Genomic DNA, 16,798 nt, shown 5'->3' with positions numbered 1-16,798 from the left:
GAACTACTACTTCAAGGTCTCAGAGCAAGTGACGTCACCGATTGAAACACTATTTAGTGCGCACCACCGCTAACTAAACTAGCGTTTCCCATCCGTTAAACTAGGATTGTGCTTTGTCTAAGTTTTGGCTCCGTGGTGAATGTATTTTTTTATAGATCTCTTCTTGTCTATGACATGCTAATCATTAACGCAAACAGCAGAGACACAGTTGTTAAGGATGAGCTGTAAGTCTAATCAGACAGATGGGTTGTCTATTCAGTCTTATTAAGTTCAATCTCCTTACCTCAAGACAGCGGATCGCCACACTATGATTCAGGGGCTTTCAGCTCCAATCCAAGAGGGACACAATGCTGGATCCTACTGTCCTCCTATCGCCATTTGATATGGAATGAAGTGCCAGATGGCATGGTAATCTTGCACACCATGAATTAGTTAGTTATGTTGATCTAGGCCTATAAAGTGTTTAGTAGAGTGAACCAGCATACATTGTGGCCTTTGAGTGGGGACAAGTGGGGCCCCCTATAGCCTGGTCATTGCTGTTTAGAAATGAATGAGACTAGGTGTTGTTGATGATTCATTTCCCTACAGGACAACCCCCTTTAGCTGGCAGTGCCCAGCACATGCATGATCGGTCAAAAACTCAACCAAATCAGACTTAGCCAGGCTATACTCCGAGATTTTATTTCAAGTGCCAGACCAGATGAGGCAAGCAGATGGTTCTGTCATTTTCCAAATATATGTGAAAACAGGCTGGACAACTATGAAGCCATTTGACCAGCCATGTGTGACCAGCTGACAGGAGACTAATCTTTGCCACCAGGAGAAGGCAAACTTTTTAAAGTCTGTTAACCCATTCAACACTATGTCCATAAAACACTTCCTTTGTCCAATATCAATCAGTGCAACTGTTATGTCAGCTGGAATGCATGATGAAAATAGACATTGGTTAATGGGAATTGTTATTTCATGTTGCCTCACTTTAGTGTGGTGTAGGGAATCTGCAGAATCTTCAACAGTTTTTTTGTGAATGGCTTTTTATGCAAAATGCAGTTCCTGACAGCTGGACAGAGCAAGATGTCTGAGACAAACATGAACAGTTGCTATGGCAACCATATTGTCCATGTTCCTATACTGTAGTGTTATTGTAAGGCAGCATGTCAGATGTTTGTACATTTATGTCTTTGCCTTTCATTGGTGTATCTGCAGTGGTGTATGAGGAGATACGTTGAGTTGATGTCAATGACATCATGCAGAAAGAGTGGGCTTCAAGCTTTATTTTGTTTTGTTCCCTGAGACCATGTCCAAAACAAGCCCAACTGCAAGCCCACGTGTTTCTTGAGGAGAGAATATCATTTCAGAGTATTTCCAACCCCTGAAACCGTTCTTTCCCTGCAGTGCCTCACGTGCTGCGAAGTTGATCACTGTGGTAATGGCAGCCAATGATAGTTGTCAATGTAACTCATTTTAGCAGTTTCCATTATGTAGACTGAATTCCAAATCAGCAACCATCGACAACATGTTCTATCGAAGGACCTTTTGAGAAAGAAGGCAGTTTCCTTGGTAACTTGCATATCAATGATCCTTCCTCCAATGAATACCTTGGAGGAGGATACAGTTGGTGACCATCTACACATTTGTGGATTATTGTACAGTATGACCCGAAGAAGACAACATACATTACAACATACAATTTCCTCTTGAGTTATTGCTTTACTGGTGAAGTTTTATTTAAAAAAATAAATGTCAACATTTTGCTGGAATTTAGCAATACAAAAAAGTATGAACATCTCTATAACATGTCACAGTTGTAAACCTAGAAAGAAATCAGCCAAACATTCACAACTGTACTGAACAAACATGAGAATGGATTTGGAGAACAAGTGACTAATAGTCCCATTGGAATATAAATAGATTATTAATATTATGAAACACCTTTAGACAAGCTTCGGAAATATTTTTCTTCTGTATGTATAATCTTTGAACGCATATCAGTATGGACAATTTTGAATTTAATGACGTTTCTGTATTACTTGTCTTGAAGCATATTACTTTAAACAGGCACCTACATTGCAATTTCGTCTGCCATTCATTTGAATGATAAAACAGTTTATGAGAATAAGAATCTAATGTTATTTTGGGAAGAGAATATTTTTGTCTTGACCACTGCATCTCTAAATCCTACACATGAGTGGCCCTGTTGCCCATTATATACATGTTGACAGCTGCCACATAGTGAACGCGCTTTTCATTGGGCGCGCGCAGCTCGACTATCGATTCGTCTCGTCTAGCTCAATGCCATCAACTCAGAAACATTTTCACACAGCCTGGGCTAGACAGAGCAGAGGGACGTGTTGGAGACAGACAGAACGGGAAGATCTTTCGGGAAATAGGGCTAACGTACGCCCTTTCAGAGATGGGCTTTCTCGCCCAAAGAGGCAAGAGAATAACTTGAACTGCATAGTTACATCCTGGGCTAAATTGGTGTCATTGAACCTTTATATGCTCAAGTTATTTGAAGTTTAAAATGTGGGAGATGGGGGTGTTGTCGAGTGCGAGGTCTCCCCTCCTGTTGTCCAGGACAAGATGGCAGCAGTGCAGGCAAACTCTGCATGGTATGGGTATATAGCTAAGTCCACAACATGTTCAGAGAAGCCCTGGATTCTACGTATTGGTACTCTATAAGAAGGTAAGCAGTCAGTACTATTGTCTTTGATGTTATTTGGAAGGATAAACATGTAGAAAAAGATTTGGCACATTTTTATCATTACACTTATTAGTTGTATCTACCGTTAGCGATATAAAAACATGAAGGCAAGCCAGCTAGGAAGCTATAGTAGGTTGTATTTCTGGTGTACGCTGTGAATTTGATTTGTCTGTTATAGTTAGTGCCTTTTTTTGTTAGCTACGGTAGCTATTTAGAAGTTTGTCGACAGGAAGTCGATCCAACGGTACTAGTTAACTGTTGGCTAGCAAGTAAGTGTTGACATGTTCATCAATGTAAAATTAGCCTATAGCTCCAATACTTGTCAGAATATTCAATATTCAAGTTCACCATTTGGCAATACCTGTAACGTTTACATGTCATTTGAATACCGTAGTAGCTAGCTAGTTAAATCACATCAGGTGTTATTTAAACAGATCTGTCTCTCTGTGTGAGATTAGGCTAACAATGCATCTTCAATGTGTTTTTCTAATACAGCCAGTTGGTTTCAGACAGTCAGCTATCTAGTTTCACCCACAGCAACCCCCTCATTAACGTCACCAGCCTTTTGCTGTTTCCAAGCACGGAATTATCTCATGCAGAAGTAGTCAACAGGGTGTCGTCACGTCTGCCATTTAAAGAACAGAGCAGATCAGGGACCAATTTATATTCACTGTCACTGTGAAAATCCGAGGTTGAAATAGATGTGTGTGGGATTAGCATACATGGTAAATTGCAGTTATTTCCTCACTCAGTTTGTTCCCCCTCCTCCAACCCTCTCCTGTACCCGGCTCTATGCCACCTTCAAAACAACCAACCCTCTCCTGTACCCGGCTCTATGCCACCTTCAAAACAACCAACCCACTCCTGTACCCGGCTCTATGCCACCTTCAAAACAACCAACCCACTCCTGTACCCGGCTCTATGCCACCTTCAAAACAACCAACCCTCTCCTGTACCCGGCTCTATGCCACCTTCAAAACAACCAACCCACTCCTGTACCCGGCTCTATGCCACCTTCAAAACAACCAACCCTCTCCTGTACCCGGCTCTATGCCACCTTCAAAACAACCAACCCTCCTGTACCCGGCTCTATGCCACCTTCAAAACAACCAACCCTCCTGTACCCGGCTCTATGCCACCTTCAAAACAACCAACCCTCCTGTACCCGGCTCTATGCCACCTTCAAAACAACCAACCCTCCTGTACACGGCTCTATGCCACCTTCAAAACAACCAACCCTCCTGTACCCGGCTCTATGCCACCTTCAAAACAACTAACCCTCCTGTACCTGACTCTATGCCACCTTCAAAACAACTAACCCTCCTGTACCTGGCTCTATGCCACCTTCAAAACAACCAACCCTCCTGTACCCGGCTCTATGCCACCTTCAAAACAACCAACCCACTCCTGTACCCGGCTCTATGCCACCTTCAAAACAACCAACCCTCTCCTGTACCCGGCTCTATGCCACCTTCAAAACAACCAACCCTCTCCTGTACCCGGCTCTATGCCACCTTCAAAACAACCAACCCACTCCTGTACCCGGCTCTATGCCACCTTCAAAACAACCAACCCTCTCCTGTACCTGGCTCTATGCCACCTTCAAAACAACCAACCCTCTTCCCCCAAAAACATCCTGATAGACGTTTCTTGATCCTGTGACACACATTCTGAAAAATGACCACTTCAAATACCATTTTTGTTTCATGGCCTAGCATTCTTCTGCCTACTTTACATTGATCCTGCCAGTCTGACTTTATCTGTTCTTGCCTCAGTCTGACGTTTAAACTTGCCTCAGTCTAACGTTTAAACTCACCACCACTCCCCTTGTAAAAACACAAACATCTCGGTTGAAGGGGCTCTGCTCTGTGACTTCCTTGCCAGCACTTTATTTGTGCTAAGAGAGAAACTAATGAAGGCACTAAACCCAGGCCTGTTGGTAGTGTAAGAGGCATGGGGTGGAGGCTGAATGCTCTTGGCATGGTTTGAGCCAGCCAACCTTTTCTGGGAAGAGTGATAGCTTGAGAGTTTGGACAGGGTGCCCGAACAGTCTTCTTGTCTCTGAGTGAAGTGTTCTCACAATGTGCTATTTCATGCAACAACAAGAGCTAATGAATACCCAGATTAATCATTTAAGGTGATTAGCGTGTTTGGCAACATTAGCAGTTGCTATAAGCCCTGCTGACACATACTTACTCTACCACCTACTGCGTGCCCCCCAATAAGTCAAAATCAGATTTGTTTCTTTATTTTATTAATCTGAAAGCAGTGCAGGAGTGGATGCACAACTATCGTGAGAGTGAGAAGGGGATGATGCCTTGCTCACCATCTCGTGGTCTCCTGATTTGAAGCAGCATACTTGATTAAGTTGTGGTACTCGTGATCTTGCGTTGAGTGTGCTTGTTCAACCCCGCCCCTCTATCCCCCCTTGGGCATTAATGCATGAAGGCTGTTGTTTTTTACCCTGAGCTCATTCTGGTATGAAGTCAAACAGTGGCTTAAGGAAGTAGACACATGGTGTGGACACAGAGCAGCCTGTGTCTTCAAATCAACGTTTATTGGTCGCGTACGCAGATTTGCAGATGTTATCGCAGTCCAATGCTTGTTTCTTGCTCCAACAGTGCAGTAATACCTAGCAATAAAAATAAACCATACACACACAATCCAGAAAAATGAAGAAATATCAGAATGAGAAATGTCAGAGCCCGGAATATAATATATAGGCCTATACATATTATGGATGGATAGATAGTTATAGTGTTTTCAGACCCCTTGACTTTTTCCACATTTTCTTATGTTACAGCCTTATTCTAAAATGGATTAAATTGTTTTTTTCCCCCTTCAGATCTACACACAATGCTCCATAATGACAAGGCAAGAACAGTTTTTTTAGATTTTTTTGCAATAAATAAATGACTGAAATATCACATTTAAGTATTCAGACCCTTTAATCAGTACTTTGTTGAAGCGCCTTTGGCAGCGATTACAGCCTCAAGTCTCATTGGGTATGACGCTACAAGCTTGGTCAGAGTGACCATCGGGTTCTTGTGACCTTCCTGACCAAAGCCCTTCTCCCCGGGTTGCCAGCTCTAAGAAGAGTCTTGGTGGTTCCAAACTTCTTCCATTTAAGAATGATGGAGGCCACTGTGTTCTTGTATGCAGCATTGAAGGTACCCATTTGTTTTGGTACCCTTCCCCAGATCTCAGAGACAGTCACAATCCTGTCTCTGAGCTCTATGGACAATTCCTTTGACCTCATGGCTTGGGTTTTGCTTTGACATGCACTGTCATCTCTGGGTCCTTATATAGACAGGTGTGTCTTCCCAAATCATGTCCAATCAATTAAATGTACCACAGATGGACTCCAATCAAGTTGTAGAAACATCTCAAGGATGATCAATGGGAACAGGATGCACCTGAGCTTAAATTCAAGTCTCATAGCAAAGGGTCTGAATACCTATGTAAATAAGGTATTTCTGTTTTTTATTTTTAGTAGATTAGCATGAAAAAAAACAATTTTGCTTTGTCATTATGGGGTGTTGTGTGTAGATTGAGTGGGAACATGAAATGTAATCCATTTTAGAATAAGGCTGTAACGTAACAATGTGGGAAAAGGGAAGGGGTCTGATTACTTTCCGAAGAGTGTGTGTGTGTGTGGACAGTATATGAATAAAAGGTGTGTATAGTAGTAGTTATATAGGATGATCCATTACTAGAATACAGTATATACATATAAAGTAAGTAAACATTCATTAAAATGTACATAGGGCAGCAGTCTCTAATGTGCAAGCTAGAGTAACAGGTGGTCGTCACTGTTCTAGCCAGCTAAGGTTCAGGGTCGGGAACTGGGAGGAGGCTGGCTCGTGGTGACTGTTTAACAGTCTAATGGCCTGGAGATAGAATGGGGATTCTCATGAAACCGGTTTTAAACATGTCTGTAGGCAATTGAGTTACAAAACCATGATGCATCTGCAAAAATCAACTATCATTCTCAGGATAAAGATGCCTAGTTTTTGACAATGTGTCTTTTTAAATACATTTTTACTTTTTCGCCTGAATTTTGTAAATTTTCACGACAAATTATCATTACTATCATTACTGAAGTGCGCAATTTTATTTGAGAAAAATCTAATTTATGTAAATAAACAATGTTTTGCTGTAAATCATAAAAATGGTATACTAATTCAAGTTGACATTAAACTAGAACAGTTATTACGTACAAACACAGTGGACATGTCTCATTACGAAACACTTTTTGAAGTTCCTGTAAAAATTCCAATCAGTTTAAATAAATGTTTATTCACCCATGATGCATCATCTAGAGGAGTATTAGAAGTGAAGTTAATTAATTTGCTTATAATCCTCCAGAATGATGTTTTTATTCTCAAACACCCCCTTTACCCCACTTGGCTTTCTCATTACCGAAATGGCTAAAAAGCTCAAGTTGGTGAGGTCAAATTAATTTTTTTAAATTAAAAAAATATATATTTGTATTTTCAGTGTTTCAGGCCTATTTTATTTTTAATTTTACCCCTTTTTCTCCCCAATTTTGTGGTATCCAATTGTTTAGTAGCTACTATCTTGTCTCATCGCTACAACTCCCGTACGGGCTCGGGAGAGACGAAGGTTGAAAGTCATGCGTCCTCCGATACACAACCCAACCATGCCGCACTGCTTCTTAACACAGCGCGCATCCAACCCGGAAGCCAGCCGCACCAATGTGTCGGAGGAAATGTGAAGTGACCATTTCAGGTTGTCAGTGATGTGCACTCAGAGAAATTTTAAACTTTTGACCCTCTCCGTTGATGTGGATGGAGGCGCGTTCTCACTACTGTCTCCTGTAGTTCATGATCAGCTGCTTAGTTGTTGAGGTAGAAGTTTATTTTCCTGGCACCACTCTGCCAGAGTTCTCACATCCTCCCTGTAGGCTCTCATCGTTGTTGGTAATCTGGTCTACCACTGTTGTGTCGTCAGCAAACTTGATGATTGAGTTGGGGATGTGCGTGACCATGCTGTCAGGAGTAAAGCAGGAGGCTGAGCGTGTTGAGGATCAGCCTGGCGGAGGTGTTGTTGCCTACCTTCACCACTTGGAGTCGGCCCGTCAGGAAATCCAGGACCCAGTTGCACACGGAGAGGTTCAGACCCAGGGCTCTGAGATTAGTGATGAGCTTGGAGGGTACTATGGTGTTGAAGGCTGAGCTGTAGTCGATGAACAGAATCCTTACATAGGTATTTCTCTTCTCCAGGTGGGATAGGGCAGTGTGCAGTGCAACAGCGATTGTGTCGTCCATGGATATGTTGAGGCAAAATGTGAATTGTAGTGGGTCTAAGGTGGTTGGTGAGGTGGAGGTGGTATGTGTATTGTAGTGGGTCTAAGGTGGCTGGTGAGGTGGAGGTGGAGGTGATATGTGAATTGTAATGGGTCTAAGGTGGCTGGTGAGGTGGAGGTCATATGGTCCTTAATGCATACAGAAGCTCCACACCCATCAGTGTCAACATAAGCTGCTGTAGGTTGAGTGTTTGACTGTTCTCTCCCGTTGAGGCAGATTTATACTGGTCCAGTGTGTCACCGCCCTATATTGACCTGCCCTGCACTCATTTTGTTGGTCTCCCTTGTCTCTAAGTGAGGCACGCTGTACACAGTTTGTTGGTCTCCCTTGTCTCTAAGTGAGGCACGCTGTACGCAGTTTGTTGGTCTCCCTTGTCTCTAAGTGAGGCACGCTGTACGCAGTTTGTTGGTCTCCCTTGTCTCTAAGTGAGTCACGCTGTACGCAGTTTGTTGGTCTCCCTTGTCTCTAAGTGAGGCACGCTGTACACAGTTTGTTGGTCTCCTTGTCTCTAAGTGAGGCACGCTGTACGCAGTTTGTTGCACATCAGCTTTTGTTTATCCATTAGCGTTTATCAGCCAGTAGTAGTACATTTTTGAAGGGACTTACTGCTGTGTTTGTGCCACGTGACCACTCAAAACACGCCACGTCATTCTGCTGGGACTGTTGAATGTGACTGTCCATGCTATTGGATAAAGGCCTCTATGTTCTGGAGCACGGGACCTCATGATGCTTTATCTGGGCCCTTAAGGCTGTCTGTTTTAGCAGTCCTCCACTCACAAGACAAGCCCATATGACCATAGTCTTTGAAGAGGCATAGGGCACATGTAGATTACCCAGAGGATAGACAACCCAACTGTGACTGATGGGCCTAAATAACCCCACTGTGACTGATGGGCCTAAATAACCCCACTGTGACTGATGGGCCTAAATAACCCCACTGTGACTGATGGGCCTAAATAACCCCACTGTGACTGATGGGCCTAAATAACCCCACTGTGACTGATGGGCCTAAATAACCCCACTGTGACTGATGGGCCTAAATAACCCCAACTGTGACTGATGGGCCTAAATAACCCCAACTGTGACTGATGGGCCTAAATAACCCCAACTGTGACTGATGGGCCTAAATAACCCCCCAACTGTGACTGTGACTGATGGGCCTAAATAACCCCACTGTGACTGATGGGCCTAAATAACCCCAACTGTGACTGATGGGCCTAAATAACCCAACTGTGACTGATGGGCCTAAATAACCCCAACTGTGACTGATGGGCCTAAATAACCCCAACTGTGACTGATGGGCCTAAATAACCCCAACTGTGACTGATGGGCCTAAATAACCCCAACTGTGACTGATGGGCCTAAATAACCCCAACTGTGACTGATGGGCCTAAATAACCCCAACTGTGACTGATGGGCCTAAATAACCCCAACTGTGACTGATGGGCCTAAATAACCCCAACTGTGACTGATGGGCCTAAATAACCCCAACTGTGACTGATGGGCCTAAAAAACAACAACTGTGACTGATGGGCCTAAAAAACAACAACTGTGACTGATGGGCCAACTGTGACTGATGGGCCTAAAAAACAACAACTGTGACTGATGGGCCTAAAAAACAACAACTGTGACTGATGGGCCTAAAAAACAACAACTGTGACTGATGGACCTAAAAAACAACAACTGTGACTGATGGGCCTAAATAAGCTGCAAGTGGTTGTGTAACAATCAGTAACCTATTAGTCGTTCTTCAGGTGTTTTGCAGTTGAGGTAGTCACTGCTGGGGTGTCCAGGTGCTCCATTTCAGGGTACACTAAGGATGCTGAGTAGTGTTGGGTTACTGCACCTGTGTCCGTGTGTTGGGCAGCCAGCCACTAAGCATCTGGTGTTGTGTCAGCGGTGAGACGGACAGCCTCTGAGTCTCTGCTGTCTTGCCAGGGAGGACAGCAGATGGATGGTCTACAGGCAGGATAGTCTATCTGAGCATGTGTTGCTGACAACGTTACACCTCATCTGTTTTAGAATTGGAGCACCAAAATGAAATCCCCCATGGGTTGACTGGGTTTTACAAAGGGCTTTACCTTTATGATTATGTGCTGAACTTGAGTCCTAGCCAAACATGGTTCTGAGGTGAGAAACTCATTTTTGCATTATGTTGAGTTGGATTATAGGAACATAAGCAAAAGCAATGTCCAAAGTCTGATAGACATCATGATAACATTTGCCCTTCAACCTACATGGGGAGGCCAGGGATATATTGTGGGAAGGTATCTGGGTGTCATTCTCTAGTCACTCAGGGTTGAGATGCTGGACAGTTGTTGATGGACTATCCCCTGAGAGAGCATTTTCAGCTGAAATGTTCCTCCAGTCTTTTATGAGAGGAATTATCTGAGACTCCTGCACTGTTTCTTTGCTTTCAGGCCCAGTATCTTATCTCCTTGATCCTGACAAGATGCCTAAAGCCCGAAGGCCTTTACTAATGAAACACCTCTTTATATTGTTTTTTATTGCTTACCACATATAGAAAACGTAAATAAAGAAACACTTTATAAGATAGATCCAAATGTGGCCAACTTTTAGAGGAATTTGTTTGGTCTTGGGTTTCATTTCTTTTCTAAGTGAAATTACAGCCTCGTTCCTGTTTTCTCTGTTCTGTTTGCTGCTGAAGGTTTTGGCCATTTTATTTGTATCTTCCAAGGCACATACATTGAGGAGCCAGGGGTGGGCTAGGGCCAGGGGTGGGCTAGGGCCAGGGGTGGGCTAGGGCCAGGGGTGGGCTAGGGCCAGGGGTGGGCTAGGGCCAGGGGTGGGCTAGGGCCACGGCCGGGCTAGGGCCACGGCCGGGCTAGGGCCACGGCCGGGCTAGAGCCAGGGGTGGGCCAGGGGTGGGCTAGGGCCAGGGGGTGGGCTCGAGCCAGGGGTGCCTGGCACCGCTTTACCTGTAGAGTTGGAGAACCAAATTGAGTTTTACTGTGTGGCAGAACTGTGTACTACACATTCTTTTCCCCAACCACCAGGTCCACTGACATTTTGGTTGTGCTAGCAATATAACTGGTGTGCGGGACAACCTAGAGAGATGTGCTTTGTAAAGGCCTAGATCCCCAAATGAATCAAACCTCAAAAAAGCCCATGTGGAGAACATCCCCTAGGGTAGGCTTTCTTAAAGTCGGGGTGTCTTTGCACCCTGTTACTGCCTCAATCCCAACTAAGCCTACTTGCATGGCGATGTGTTTTCCACAACTAGTTTTAATCGTTTTTCCACCAGTATGGGCTGTTATAGTTCTCGCACCCTGCTCCTTTTCACATCTCGGGCAAAACAGTTTCTTTCTCTCCCCTCACTGGGTCATTTGGTCTGAGGACAGGTGTGTTCTTTTTTTTTTTTTTCGACCCCTCAATTTAATGCCCGCCTGGTTCAAAGGTCAACCATGTGCAATTACTTTGAGCTGAAGGCTGCTGAAAAGCAGCTCTGAGTGATGTAACATGACGACGGGGGCGTATTGGGCTTCAGGAGGTAATAATATCCAGGGCCCTGCAGCTGACACTCTGGAGGCTCTGCTAAATTAAAGAGCCTCCAGTCGTCATTTTTCTTTCACCTTTATTTAACCAGGTAGCCAGTTGAGAACAGGTTCTCATTTACAATTGCGACCTGGCCAAGATAAAGCAAAGCAGTTTGACACATACAACAAACAGAGTTACACATGGAGTAAAACAAACATACAGTCAATAATACAGTAGAAACAAGTCTATATACGAGGTGAGCAAATGAGGTGAAATAAGGGAGGTAAAGGCAAAAAAAGGCCATGGTGGCAAAGTAAATACAATATAGCAAGTGAAACACTGGAATGGTAGATTTCCAGTGGAAGAATGTGCAAAGTAGAAATAAAAATAATGGGGTGCAAAGGAGCAAAATAAATAAATAAATTAGATACAGTAGGGAAAGAGGTAGTTGTTTGGGCTAAAATATAGGTGGGCTATGTACAGGTGCAGTAATCTGTGAGCTGCTCTGACAGTTGGTGCTTAAAGCTAGTGAGGGAGATAAGGGTTCCAGTTTCAGAGATTTTTGTTGTTTGTTCCAGTCATTGGCAGCAGAGAACTGGAAGGAGAGGCGGCCAAAGAAAGAATTGGTTTTGGGGGTGACTAGAGAGATATACCTGCTGGAGCGCGTGCTACAGGTGGGTGATGCTATGGTGACCAGCGAGCTGAGATAATGGGGGACTTTACCTAGCAGGGTCTTGTAGATGACATGGAGCCAGTGGGTTTGGCGACAAGTATGAAGCGAGGGCCAGCCAACGAGAGCGTACAGGTCGCAATGGTGGGTAGTATATGGGGCTTTGGTGACAAAACGGATGGCACTGTGATAGACTGCATCCAATTTGTTGAGTAGGGTATTGGAGGCTATTTTGTAAATGACAAAGTCGAGGATTGGTAGGATGGTCAGTTTTACAAGGATCTGTTTGGCAGCATGAGTGAAGGATGCTTTGTTGCGAAATAGGAAACCAATTATAGATTTAACTTTGGATTGGAGATGTTTGATGTTGGTCTGGAAGGAGAGTTTACAGTCTAACCAGACACCTAGGTATTTGTAGTTGTCCACGTATTCTAAGTCAGAACCGAGTCATCAGTCACCTTGTGTCCCAGAAGCCTTCACCACTGTTAAAGGGGAAGGGTGTTTCAGAACGGGAGTATACACTGTCCACTTATAGCTCCGCTAGCTTATCAGTTTGATGTTTCACACAAAAAGACCATTTAGAGGGAAAATGGTCGCTGCTTGATAGCATTATTTTGTCTCAAAGGCCTGATTCTCGGTGCCCTGTCACCAAACGGCACCATAGGGCCTGATTGTGTAGAGCAGTCTGAGGAATAGGACAGGCCTTATCTGCCTGCTCAGAATAGGGGCTGGAGTGGTGGCTCACAGACCTACCGTTGTTATCAACACAGCCTGTGTGGTGCTTTCCGTTGAGCAGATTTTCTAGAGGAGGCTGGGCCCTCCGCAGTGGTTTGTGACAGCCCTGCATTTCCTGTGGTCGGACTTTACGCATGTTTTCTTCTCTTTTAAATGTCTGCCGGTTTCTTGAAGAAGCATTCTGGAAACTTTGTTGTCTGAGTAAGCGGAAGCCAGGGGATTTGAGCAGTTAGCCCGAGTGCAGCCAAGGATTGCTGTGTTTTTCCACCACATGGTCTCATTCAGACCGGGGAGACTGGAGGCTTGGCTGCTCATGTGAAACGGTCAGTACTTGGTCTAAACTGACGACGCAGGCGACATCATTTAACACAACTCTGTCAGCTGAGAGGGATTTTACCATCAGTCTATAATCAGGCCCAGTGATTGACGGTTCGGCATTAAACTTTGGGTTGTTTTTTGCTTTTATTCCTTTACTTTCTGTTAATCTCAACAGATCCACTGTTCTGCCACAGGGGTTGAGAGTTGTTTTGAGGAGCCCGGTTGTGTTTCCTATGTTCTGTGGGGTTTTTTCAAGCAGAGCAGCTATTTGGCCTCTCTCTCTCCCTCTGTTCCTCTCCCAGTCACTGGTGTTGGTCAGACATACACTGGGATGGCCGCTGGGTTAATATTTGCACAGTGTGGGCTGCTAATCAGGCCAGTTAACTGGACACCACCCTTCCTGGAGCGCTATCCATCTTGCAGCAGAGCTACTCCCTCAGACTCCAGAGCAGTCCAGTCTCACCCTCCTAGCATCTGTTTGTTTTCTCTTTCCTCCTTCGTTCAGGCAGTAAGGGTCTGCAACTGTCAGCGACAGGGTGCAGGGAGTCAAATGTTCTTTTGAGAAATGGAGAGGTTTTTTCTTCTCGTTTTCTTCCAGAAAGCACCACCGACCTGTCTGCTCCTGCCCCGGGGGGCTAAATGAGGAGAGCAGCATCATTTCCTGTAAGCTCGCGCTCTCCTGCCTGAGATCGATGTGATGGCCTATGTAATACTCAGTGGGCCTGTGCAGTCACCTAACCCCTGCAGGTTGTGACTAGCCTCTCCCTTCTTGGCAGAGCAGAGATCATGTATAGTATGGCGGTAGTTTGTCTATGGCTGGAGTTGAAGGAGGGGTAAAGGTTGGTTTTAGATAACCTTATCTGTATCAGGGTTTGACTGTGTCAGTTGCTGAGGTCAAACGTCATCGGCTGGCTATACAGAACATTAGGAGAGTGGAGCGGCCAGTATTGATGTGTTGCTGAATACTGGGCGATTTGGTTGTTTTCCATACTGTAGGAACAGCAGGACATGGTGCACACAATGATGAGTGTTCTCTGTGTTGACACGTCACAACTGTTGAGAGTTCGATGTTCTTCTCTTAGGACCAAGCTGGTTTCTGCCCTTCATAACAAGCAACAACCAGAGTTGGGGTGGATTCCATGTGCGTTAATTTCAATTCAGAAATTTAATGGAGCGTTCCTTTGGGACATTTCCGTAATGTAAAGGACAAACTGGGAATATTTCAAGTGGATTTGAAATGGCCTATTCAAAATGGAATTGCCTCTACTTTTGTTTGATGACCTGTCTTAATTCTCTGAATGAAAGCCTTGTTGTGGAGCCAACTGATGTGACACCGTCATTCAAAACTAAACACATCCCTTTGAGTTACTTGTTAGATTGCGTAATCATTGATTCCACTGTTAGGAACTGGGTTAGTCTCAACTTGTAGGCCTCCGGGACCAAAAGCCATTTCCTGTCCTCACCCTACCACTCCAGTTTGAGCTTGTTCTGAACACTATGTTGATGGAGAAGGGTTACTTGGTCTTATTCTGACCAACCTTACCCCAATCTGTGCCTCATCACATTAGTGCACATGTGTCAAACTCATTCCACAGTGGGCCTAATATTTTGGGGGTTTCCCTCCTTTGTTCTTGATTTTGATGGATTAATGCCACTATTTAGTTAGTCTATGTCTTAATTGAAAGGGAACACTAGGCCCTCCGTGGAATGAGTTTGACACCCCTGCAATAGTGACTGGAAGCACACTATTATTAACAATATTTTGTTAAGCTCTTATTTTGAAAATTCCCTCTCCGATTGGCCTGCTAGCAAGGCCAACCTCTGACTAAAGCTAAAGCCTAAAATGTGTGTGCAGAAAAGCTGAAACGACAAGCAGTCCAGAAGCTACCCAGTGTTGCCTGCCTAGTCAGTCTAGCGAGTCAGGAATTGGCAGGCTCCCCTTTCTGCGAGCACGTGATTGTAGCCTGTTGAATAGTGCGCACTTCTGAAGTTCCCTTTTGCTTTGCACTGCTGCTGCTGAGCACAACCCGGGCAGACTGTATACTGTAGTTCTCCGCCGTCCTCCTAATAACTCCCATGGAGGGAATCATCAGGGTGTGTCTCACTGAACTTCAGAGAGAGGACCACATCTCCTAACATGGAGGAGAATGAGAGTGAAGACAGGTAGGCAATGACTAGGAACGTTAGTTCCGATTCTTGGCTATTGAGCCTCATGTTCCTGCTATCGTTGAAAAGTCGGGGACTTGAGAGCGAGGTGTTTGTTCTCTCATTTGGCACCTGTAATTATAGCTCCTTCCACTAAATCTGGAAGGTGTAATTTGGGAACAATTATTTTCTTCTCATTTTGGAGAGGTGCTGTCTACTCGACAGTGTGCCCCTGTCTGTGACTCACCACCCACAGTCTTGTTATTTGTGAGACAGGGTTGTCTTTTGGAAGCTCTAGCAGTCTAGCGACGGGGCTTTGGGACGAGGCATGCTCTGCATCTAAATCCGTCAAGGTGAATGCACCGTTGATTTATAGTCAAAGAGCCAACAGGGAAGAGACACTTTGATGTCACTGGACGGGCTCCAGATGAAAGGAAGTAGGTTGTGGGCTCTCCGGCAGGGCACACGGACAGCTATTCTGATAAGGTCACTGTGCCAGGGCGCCCTGCCACCCGGCACAGCTGCCACCTCTCTTTAGACCCCCCCCAAAAACCCCCCAGAATATGAATAAAAACGTATCACCGTATTATCCTAGTCCCTCACTGGCCCAAGCCCGAAGACCATGGTATTGCTGGGATGGCGTCGCTTCTTGTTTTTCTTTTTTCTCTCAAAATGAGAGGGGGGTGTGGGGAGGAGCATTCCTCTCTGAGCTGTGTAATGTGAGAGGAGCTGGCTGGCATGTAGACCTGATGCTAGGGCTCTGCCCCCCCCACTTCTCTCTGAGACTCTCTCTCTCAACCACTCTCTTCGAACACATCGGTTGCCTAGAGACCCGCTGTGGGATGCATGGTAATGGCAGGGAAAGGTCATCCAAACCTTTTTGAGAAGTTAGTCATCCCCTATGGTGGAGGTGGTAGGGGGGCTCCAGTGGATGAGGCAGGAATGGTGAGGGTGTTCTAGAACACTCCACCGGAGCGTATCTTCTTCCCTCTGCTAGGCGCTTGATTGGTCAGCTTGGTGTCTCTGGCTGTGGTGGGAGTGGGGTTTCTTTCTGTGGAGGTGTTTGGTGAGGGGTTGTAACGGGCTTAAGGTCAGCTGTGATGTCATCCCTAGAGTGATGCAAGTGTCTTTATGAGAGCAGTGTGGAAGCCTCTGGTTGTTCTTGCTGATGTCGGCAAGATTGTTGCTTGGTTATATTTGCTAATGCACTTATCTCCATTCATGATGTTTTAATGGAGGGGCTGTGTTCCTGAATTTTGTGTTGCTATTATGCAATTGCACATGCAAACATTCAGAGTGAGCAGGCTTTGGAAAAAATGTCCCCCTCCCAGTACTTTTCCATCGTTTTCTTGAGAAATGGCACCGTGGTGTAAAGCACAAATGCAGCAGTGAAGCCGT

General features: G+C 44.9%; 1 protein-coding gene across 1 annotated transcript in view; it reads left to right on the top strand.

The window, feature by feature from the left end:
- The first annotated feature begins 15,261 nt into the window (after nucleotides 1-15,261).
- Nucleotides 15,262-16,798, top strand: part of hipk3b (homeodomain interacting protein kinase 3b) — a 72,693-nt gene continuing 71,156 nt past the window's right edge. Inside the window, exon 1 of the mRNA XM_064988267.1 lies at nucleotides 15,262-15,418. Within this exon, the coding sequence (XP_064844339.1) occupies nucleotides 15,403-15,418 (16 nt within the window). The 5' untranslated portion in view covers nucleotides 15,262-15,402. The remainder of the gene's footprint in view (nucleotides 15,419-16,798) is intronic.

Source organism: Oncorhynchus masou, chromosome 2 (assembly GCF_036934945.1).
Source record: "Oncorhynchus masou masou isolate Uvic2021 chromosome 2, UVic_Omas_1.1, whole genome shotgun sequence".
Lineage (NCBI taxonomy): Eukaryota > Metazoa > Chordata > Actinopteri > Salmoniformes > Salmonidae > Oncorhynchus > Oncorhynchus masou.
The sequence above is the reverse complement of the archived record's forward strand: the minus strand, read 5'-3'. Positions and strand labels throughout refer to the sequence as shown.